At 40.5% G+C, this 9,958-nt stretch overlaps 1 protein-coding gene across 2 annotated transcripts in view; it reads left to right on the forward strand.

The window, feature by feature from the left end:
* The first annotated feature begins 3,453 nt into the window (after positions 1-3,453).
* Positions 3,454-9,958, forward strand: part of rims2 (regulating synaptic membrane exocytosis 2) — a 263,822-nt gene continuing 257,317 nt past the window's right edge. For both annotated transcript variants that reach the window (XM_015396880.1, XM_015396884.1), the window contains exons 1-2: positions 3,454-3,660; positions 4,006-4,206. In XM_015396880.1, the coding sequence (XP_015252366.1) occupies positions 4,022-4,206 (185 nt within the window). In that variant the 5' untranslated portion in view covers positions 3,454-3,660; positions 4,006-4,021. The remainder of the gene's footprint in view (positions 3,661-4,005; positions 4,207-9,958) is intronic.

Consider the following 9,958-nt stretch of genomic DNA (forward strand, 5'->3'; position numbering starts at 1 on the left):
ATATTAAACTGAAATAATATTTAAAAATCAGTTAACTTTTTTATTTCTTCAGTGGCCCTAATCCTCTTCCATAGGTATGAATGAAGAGCGTTTATACATTTATAAGTGTCTTATGGTCTTATATCTGATTGACAGAATCAGCAACTTTTCCTTTGATTAGCTTTGATCTGCAGAGGGAAATACATTCTTTATTAATCATAGTTTGTTGTTTTAATCACATTTGGAGTTCCCCAAGGCTCCATCTCAGGTCACCTCCTATCTAGTATCTAAATTATCCCCTTAACTAAAATCTCAATATACAACATGTTACCATAACTATGCAGATGACACGTTACTGTGTCACCATGGTGACTGAACTCATTCCAGCTCTGAGAAATTCATAGAAGAAATCAACACATGGATGGGAGAAAACTTTATTCAAGTGAATCAAAACAAAAATGAAGTAATAATGTTTGGACCAAAGGAAGAGTCTTTAAAAGCAAACAGCTTTGCTTAATCCTGCTAGAAATCAGCAAACAGCCTCAAAATCTGGGTGTACTAATGGACTCAGACCAGACCGTTCAGAGTAGGTGTGAGTATTGTCATGAGTGTTGCTATACGAGACGTGTCACGATACCTAGGTCACGATATGACATTATCACTTTGTTGCAATATCACCATATATTTCGATATATTTCATGCTATCAAAATGGAATGTATAGATAAAAAAGTAACCTAGTATATGTTTATCAGATAATAATGATCATTCAGTTATTTTGGTATCCATAGTGTTTGGGGTTTGAATCAGTTCATGTCTTGCACTGTGACTGCCTCAACTACAGATATGGAGCTGGGTCACACAGCACCAGGGCTCCACAGCACGATCTGCAAGACTGGCGCTACAAAGGTAGCCTGTTTTCCCTCTGTTTTAGGTAAAAAATGTTTTGCTTAAAAAAATAAATTCTAGGAACTAAAAGATTGATATTATATCAGACAGACAAAAACCACAATATATTGCAGACTATTTTTTCCACACCCCTACTTTAGAGGCTCATAAAGAAAGGAATAAAGTCGGCCTTTTATCACCTAAAAAACATCTCCAGGATTAAAGTAGCATTGATCACTGATTACTCTTAATAGTTCTGCCTAAAAACCACACAGCTGCAGCTGTTTCCGAATGATTCACTTAGTCTTTTTAATGATCTGTGATACCTCTATACTGCAATGTACTTTTCTGTACTTCTTTTTTTTCTCATGTATAACACTCTGAATTGTCTTGCCACTAAAGTGTGATGTTTAAATAAGCTTGCCCTGTCTGCCCTTGAACCCCAGTCGGCCTCAGCAGATGCCCACTCACACTGACTCTGGTTCTGCTGAAGGTTTCTTCCTGTTAAAAGGGAGTTTTTCCTCTCCACTGTCGCTACAAGCATGCTCAGTGTGAGGGATTGCGTTCCAGTCAATGAGGCGATGCAATCAACTGGTTTTATTTAGATAGAAAATTATGAATTAATGTGCCAGTATGATCTGCTTGAACTGTCTCTGTAAAGTTTATTTACATGACATGTGTTGTGAATTGGAACCATATAAATAAACTGAATTAAATTTGTTTTTTTTCTTCCCACTTTATACATAAAAACTAAAACCCCCCGCTATTTTTAACTTATAAACACACATACAAAGGAATGTAATATGACACAGCTTTTTGAAATTGAGGGTTTAGGTGAGAAACTTGTGCCTTGGTGCTGGGGCAGATTTAGGAAATTTGGGGCCCTAGGCAAAGACAGTCAGGGGGCCCTCTGAACGGAGAAGACAACACATAAAACAGACCCATTATATAGATAGAGAAATTTTAATAGAATAGACATAAATTATTTGTTCTACAGTTTGTCCCTTTTCCTATTGTTTTTCTCTCTATGCTTTGTACTCTGCTGACTTTTCACGCTGTCTCAAAAGGAATGAAAGATTTTTCCAACCACTAAGCTTACTTAGCTGATTGCTTCTTCCTGTATTTCCAAAAAGGCGACGGCAAAAGTAAATAACCCGGTCATTGTTGCTGTCTGTTTGGACCTTTCTCAACGTGTGCAGCAAATGGACTGATCCAATGCAACCTATTCTCATTATGATTGCGCATGAAATCGTACGAAAAGTTATGCACCGTAATTTTGTAAGTTTTGGACGTTTTTTTCGTCGTATGCGCATGCCCATCTGACGCACCATTCACGAATATAGAATATAAATTACCATTAGCCCTAACCCTGACCCTAACCCTAAGATATAAAACAGCAAGCAACGTAGTTAGAGACATGAATAAGTGATGATTGCACTGTTTTTCCCAGTTTCACGTCCGTCCGCGGATCTGCTTTTTTTTTTCTGTCTGCCAGCGCATGCGCACTGATGTGGTTTTTTGAGGAAAAACGTCCAAAACGTACGAAATAGTGTGCATAACTTTTCGTACGATTTCATACTGATAATGAGAATATGTTGTCCAATGTGGTGGGCACTGAAGGGGGGTGGGGGGTGCCCTGCCTTTCCTTGAACCCCTGTCAGCCTCGATGGGGTTCAAGGACAGATGGCTGCTCAAACTGACTCTGGTTCTGCTGGGGGTTTCTTCTTGTTAGAAGGGAATTTTTCCTTTCCACTGTCGCTAAAAACATGCTTAGTGTGAGGGATTGCCACACTTGATATTATAAGTGTTCAGATGGCAATTTAGCGAAAGGATTTTTATCAAAAACATTTTTTATGTTTTTTTATGTTTGCAATTAATGTGCAAAACATGTAAACAGAGTTTTATGGGCCCCCCAGAAACATGGGGCCCTAGGCAACTTGCCTTGCATCGGTTCCTAATGAGGCTGGTTACTTTGTAATTCATTAACTTTCTGATGGACTCCAAACCAGTTTCTACTGTAATTGGTTTTGGTAAATCAGTCTCATGAATGAACTACTGTAGGGAGTCCTTTAATTTGTTTTGGCGAGAAAAATGTTGCAGTGCTTCAAAGTACGAATCCAACACGGAGTGAGTCAGCACCAACTTGTTTTCATAATGAAAACAAAAAAAAAACAAATAAAACAAAATGCAGATGTCGTTCCTTGTGCGATTGAGCATAGTTTCCATTCATGTAACGTCACAGAAACTATCCCATCACCTGACAGCAAAGCCCGCTGGTACCGTGGAGCGCTTATAAAAGCAGTGACCGGAACCGCTGCAGCACCTGCAGCTACAACCGCCCTCACTGGTCACAGTCCGCATCTGTCCCTCTGTCAGTGCTCATCATCTGCTTATGAAATATGCATTAGCTCTCCATAGCTGCTCCTCCACTCCGTGTTTTAGCAGCCACTGTCCGCCTGCTGTCAATGAACATCCAGCGCATCCTCTCTGGTTTCTACGTTTCTCACCGCTCCGCCTCTTTTCTCGCTGGGTTTTTTTCTGTCCTCTCTCTCTCCTCCACACTCCCCCTCCTCCTCTCTGTCATTGCATCCATTTTTGTGCATTTAAGAAATCTCCAAGAATTACCAAACTGGAGGAAAGCGAGCAAAACAGAGTGACAGAGGGGGGTTCGGGGCTCCAAAGGGAAAGCCAACAAGGACGCGCTGGACATCTCCTATTGCAACATGCGTGTGAAAGCCCTCTAAAGGATGGCAGCGATGGGTTAGACAGGATTTACCATGTCTGCTAAATAAAAGGCAAGAGTTATTCTTTTACACTCTGCATTTTGAACTCTTTCTCGGGTTATAACCTAAAACCTGGGATTATTTCTAATCTTAATCCAGTGTTTCCTTATAGAAATGTTAAGTAGTCTGCACCAGCTTGAATGTTACTATCTTACACTGTAGTTGTAGCTGCTGGTTAAAACCAGAAATAAACATTTTAATGCTTATATTATCATGAGCCTTAAAGGTGGATGATTAGTCAGACGTCATGCCGCGCGTACCCTCTCCAAACCCGACTACCAGATTAGAACATTTACCACACCAATAGGCATAATGTTGTTTATTTATCTATATTGTTGTTTTATTTTATTTTTTTAGCCACCGTTTTTAAAAGATGTCTGCTCCACACGGGCCCCGGGGCGGCCCTGGCCCTGCTGCCGCCGCTGCTGCTCCCTCAGCGGCCGGCGCCATGCCGGAGATGCCGGACCTCAGCCACCTAACCGAGGAGGAGAGGAAGATCATCCTCGGTGTCATGGAACGACAGAAGAAGGAGGAGGCTAAGGAGCAGACTATGTTAAAGTAAGAAGGGGCAGATATAAGGAGAGAATGCGGCTTTTTTTGGAGGGGGTGGGAGTAAAGCTACAGTAATCAGGTCTGCCCCTGTCCCTCAGCGGGAAAGTGGAGGGTCATGTTTTCCACTGACATCTAACTCACAGCCTTGAAAACTTTCCCTCACAATCTTTCAAATATAAACCTAAAAGGGTTTCATCTTTATGGTACGGTTTCGTTTTACAATGCGGCACTGACAGCAGTTTCCCCGCACTTTGTTGTGACTGTATAGCCTGTACTACAGTGGGCTGGGTGAGCAGCCATGGCCGCCATTTTCACGTAAAAAGCACGCCAACTTGCCTAACCTTTCCCCACTAACGTCACCGAGATTACACAATGTGACACTGGAGAGAACATTTGAGGTGTCCTCTGTGGTGCTGTGTGAGGTTTCCAACGTTAAAGTATCGGCAGATAGCCCGCTGACCCCCCTCTCTTCCTCCTCCCGCCTCTGTACAGATGTCGCTCGGAGCTGTTTCAGCACCGCGGAGCTGTCCGCTGTGAGCTTTTACTTTTTAAGGTGGAGCGGAGAGTTTCGGCCATCATCGCTTGTTTTGCTGGCAGTAAATCAATTTCATGGGAGGGGATAATTCACTCTTTTGTGTCAAGCTGGTTGTAGAACTATGTGTTTATCTAATTTTCCTTCAAAATGTAAGTAATCCAGACTGGAATGGGGAGATCTGAAGGAGGGAGGCCTTAAATGTGTCCATCCTGTTGATTTTCTTGCATTTGTGCTTGTCTGATGACAGAATGCACACGCTTATGTGCTAGCAGCCCTAAAGCCAATGCATGCAGTTGTACTGTTTTTGAAAGCAGATGCAGGATTTCTAGCTTTACCATTTGGAGTGTGGTGGACAAATGTAAGCCAAAGAGGCAGAATTGTTGCAGTGATTTGTCAGAGGCTAAGCTAATTTATCAAATGCAGATGGTTAAATTGTCACCCAGAGTGTAATTTTATGTAAGTTATAACATGAAGTGTACATATGAAGGTTTAGGAATACACTATATGAAACTGGATGGAAGGTTTAGGTTCTGAAACAATGATAGTGAGCAGTACTTAATCTTGTAAAACTAATGAAACAATTGCAAGCTAAAGAAAGACCCTGCCCTCTCGTTAAAGCACAATTTTGACTAGAACAGCAAAACCCATGGAATCGGTTATTTGGTCTCTATGAAAAGAGAGGTAATAAAGAAGTCATAAACAGTCTTATGTTGAAACCTGTGGGCAGAAGTATTATAGTTAGATAAGAACCTAACAAAATGCTTGGTCCAACAGCCAAAACCTTAGCTACATTAGACTGGCTGTATGCTGGAAGTTCACTTTCTAGACCAATGACCCAAACCACAGCCAAGCTACAGATACAAAGCCATGGATCAAAGCATAGTCAGACTGAGGATATTTACAGCACCATTTTACAGAGAATTTGATCTTTTGGAATAACTCATTAGATAAGGAAATTTGTTAGACATGTACAGCTCTAGACCTGTTGTAGCACCTTTACTAAAGATTCAATAATAAATCAATTCTTACCATGATATGCACTTGGATAGAAACCAGACCAATTCTATTTTTTAACCTTTATGGATCCATTTCAACAATTATTTAAAGGTTAAAGGAATGCACTTTTTGTCTGTAGTGCAATAGGATCCCAGTTTTCACCCATTAGACCAGGGGTCTGCAACCTGCAGCTCCAAAGCTGAAAGTGGCTATTTGGCTCTATGGCTCAAACATTAAATCAGTGCTTCACAAACTTTTCTTGGTGGGCCCCCCTTTGAATTAAAATACTTTTTGCGACTCACATCCCAACATTCTTTGACAGTTTAACAATGAAAGACAAACTATATTCCAATTAAATAAACTGCAATACTCCTGCCCCTGATATATCCATTCTAGAAACACCATGTCTACAAATACAAACCACATTTTCCTGACTTTTTATTTGAAAAAACAAAACAAAAACAAAAAAACAAAGCATAATCTTGCTTCAACTTTAAAATGAAGAAATTACACCAGGTTCATTTGTAATGTGAAACATTGTGAAAAGCTCCAAGATGTGGAAATACTTTTGTCTGGCAAGACAAGTGTTTCCAGACAGTGTGACACATCAAAGCTTGTCTTGCTATGAATAAACCTTTTTGGCATTTTAAATAGGGTTATAGAAGTTTTTTTTTTAGAGTTATTCTACCTTAGTGTCTTATATACAAAGTTAATATTAACATTGTTTCTACTTTAACAGCATTTCTTAGGCAAATATACAGAATAAAACAGCTTGTATCAAAGAAGACAGGTAGCGAAAGTATAATGAGATTATTTTTAGCTGTAGAGTGTCAAAACGGGTTATAAATAATCCTGTTTGTTTTCCAACCACTAAAGATTATTCCCTGAATTGAAGTATCTTGGTTCAAATGATTGTAAAGAATAAGCAGTGATAGAGTTTTCATCAGTCATATACAAGAAACTTCCCACTTTAGTACTTTAAAATGTATCAGAAAAGTTATAACGTTCAGTGTGTTATAATCACACTCAGCAGGGTGAATCTTTCCTCATTTCAAGGGAGATCTATCTGGAACAGTTTCACACCTCAGCATTCAGATTTACCTACCCTGACATGTGTGAGTTTACATTTTAGACATTAATGTACTTATTTCTAATATATGTCGAGCTATAAGACTGGAGTTACCACCAAATCTGTGCCTGACTGAAGTAGAAGAAATTCCTGCCACTATCTAGTTAGCATTTATTCCTGATGTGGTCCTTCCAAGGCTGTACTCCTCAAGGAAGGAAAGTTGTGCCTCATGCAGCTGCACGATAATCATGACTCATGTACTCTAAGACACAGCTATAGCCTCAGCCGCTGCAGTGTACGTGTGTGATTCATCCAGTCCTTTTGCCTGCTCTCTACTACTCTCTCCTTACCCCCAAACAGCTGCATGTTTTGCACCCCATTTGTGCTTCTATCAGGTAAAAAAGGTGGTCAGGTTTAGTCTAATTTTCAGTTCTATTAAGGACTGAGGGTCTGTCTCACATAACAGGCTGAATGAAGACAATTTTTTTGGAAGCAAGCATATCTGCATGAGATATGTTTTCCATATGCTTTTTCTAATTTAGGTCATGGTCTGTTTGTGGCTTTAAAGAATTGTCTTTTTTTAATCTTTTAATTAACAATCACTACAGTAGCTTAATGTTGTCTATCTGTTCATAATTGGTGACTCTTCATGAGTCATCAAACAGTAAATCCCCACTTTCTTAACCTATGAATCACACAAGCATAACATGTCTTGAAGGAGCTTTCATATGCTCAGCCCTGCAATAGGTACCACCGCAGCGGATTAAGTTGTCATAGGATCGTTGGTAGCGTTTCCAGCTGTGTCAGAAACAAACACCCACGCCCCCATCATCCAGCCTTATGTGGCCCACGCAAAGAGTGACAAATCTGTCTTCACAAACCCATAGAAGTTTGCGTGGTGCTGCTGCTGCTGCAGCAAAAAACCCCCGACAAAGTCTAAACATTGAAGTGGGTAATCTAACCAAGGGAATCCTGAGAGGCTGGAGGGATGGAGGAGAGAATAAGAGGAGCCTCCAGCATGCAGGGCTTGCCAACTTGCTGTCATCTCTCTGGAGTTGCTACAGTGAGTGTGGACAGAAATCCAGCAATGCTGACTCGCATGTAATTAGCTGCTTCCCCTTAGCTGAATCTTTCTTGCTGCAGTTTGTGTGTGCGTCTGTTCTGGCATCAAATTGAGGACCGTTTTACCAAAGTGAGGACATTTTGATTGTCCTCGCTTCCTTTTTTTGCAAACGTTTAGGTTTGAAGTAGGTTGTGCATTGAGTTTAGGCTCAGGTTGATTTAGTTCCACTATCAATTTAGTTTATCTTTATAGCATCAATTCACACCATGTCATCTCAAAGCACTTTACCAAGATAATTCAATCAGATCATCCAGTCACTTTGGTAAAACTTTTTCTTTGTAAGGAAAACCAGCTGATTGAATCCAACCATTGACTTTGCAGGACTCACTCCTCCTTAAAGAGCATGTAGTGGCAGTAGACATTACTTTGCATTGTGTTGTTAGCTCTACAGCAATCCCTTACGCCAAGCATGCATGCAGCGACAGTGGAGTCCAACTCCAGGAGAACCAAGCTCAGAGTGAGTGGGTTGAAGGAAAAAGTGACAGACACACAAAAGGAACATAGATGTACTACTACATCCATCCATACATTTTCTGGCACTCTTTATCCCAGCTGGGGTTGCGAGGGGTGCTGGTGCCTATCTCCAGCTGTCAATGGGCAAGAGTCGGGGTACAACCTGGACAGATCGCCAATCCATTGCAAGGCAACATAGAGGCAAACAGGACAAACAACCATTCACACTCACACCTAGGAAGAATTTAGAGAAGCCAATTAACCTAACAGTCATGTTTTTGGACTGTGGGAGGAAGCCAGAGTAGCCTGAGAGAATCCATACATACACAGTGAGAACATCCAAACTCCATGCAGAAAGACCTGGGCTGAGAATGGAACCCAGAACTTTCTTGCTGTAAGGCAGCAGTGCTATCCACTGTACCACTGAGCAGCCTGCCGCACTAATACATCAATAATTTTAATGTTCGAAAGGTAACTGTAATCTAGCTTCATAAGGGGGTCTGTCTAGGAAAGAAGCATTTATTCAGTCAAGGTTTTACCCATTTTTCCTCTCAGGGGACGAAAAAGAGCACATATAGTAAGTCACAGTAAAGGCTAAGGAAATAAACAGGACTAAACACTATAAATCAGGCCCAACTTTATCATATATAATGGAAGATGTTGATGACAGCAGCCCGGCAGCCCTTAACCCTCCCTCCAGGATGGTATCACAGCCAAACATAACTAGGTCTGATGGAGCTACTTTGACAAGAAAAAGTTGCAGGATGGGAGAATAGAGACAGAACGAAGCAGAATGATGAAAAGTGGTCTCTATGTCCTCCAGCAGCCTAAGCCTATAGCAACATAACTATAGAGATAACTCAGGATAACCTCAGCCCCTCTAACTATAAGCCTAAAGGAAAGTCTTTAGGCTAGCCAAGTATGCAGGGTATCTGCCTCACAAAGTAAAACTGGTAGTTAGTTAGTTAGCTAGTTAGTTAGGGTTAGCCATGCGCTTATAATGGTTAGGTTTAGGTTCATTGCTAGAATTAGGGCATTGAAAGAGCTGAAAAATAATATTGTGCTTATGATCTTCTAGATTTATCTATTTCACTGACTACTGTGGGACCTCAGTGTTAATAATCTCAAGAAGCCTAGTCTGCCCACCCACACTCTGTGTGTCCTGCAGCCAGACATCAGCTGTCTAAAAGATGAGGTGACCCACAGAACCCCTGAGGCTCAGCTCCTTCTTATTTTCTTGAGTCCCTACTGCTTTCAGGCTAAGTGGCTTGGAGTAAGAAGGACAGCAAAGCATCATCTCATCTACAATTATTTCCCATTGTAAGTGCCACTTAATTTATGCTATGCTTTGGTTTATCTTTAACTTTAATTTAAGGGTATAAGCTGTATGAGCATGCCGGATATTTTATGTCTGTGTATATTATTATTGTAATACATTAAGACATTAAATAATAATATTTAAAATAATATCTAATAAGATAAAAACAACAAAAATAAAATTTATTATTAGGCAAGGCAAGGCAAGGCAAGGCAAATTTATATGTATAGCACAATTCAGTACAAAGACAATGCAAAGTGCTTT

Source organism: Cyprinodon variegatus, unplaced genomic scaffold, assembly GCF_000732505.1.
Source record: "Cyprinodon variegatus isolate N-32 unplaced genomic scaffold, C_variegatus-1.0 Scaffold827, whole genome shotgun sequence".
Classification (NCBI taxonomy): Eukaryota; Metazoa; Chordata; class Actinopteri; order Cyprinodontiformes; family Cyprinodontidae; genus Cyprinodon; species Cyprinodon variegatus.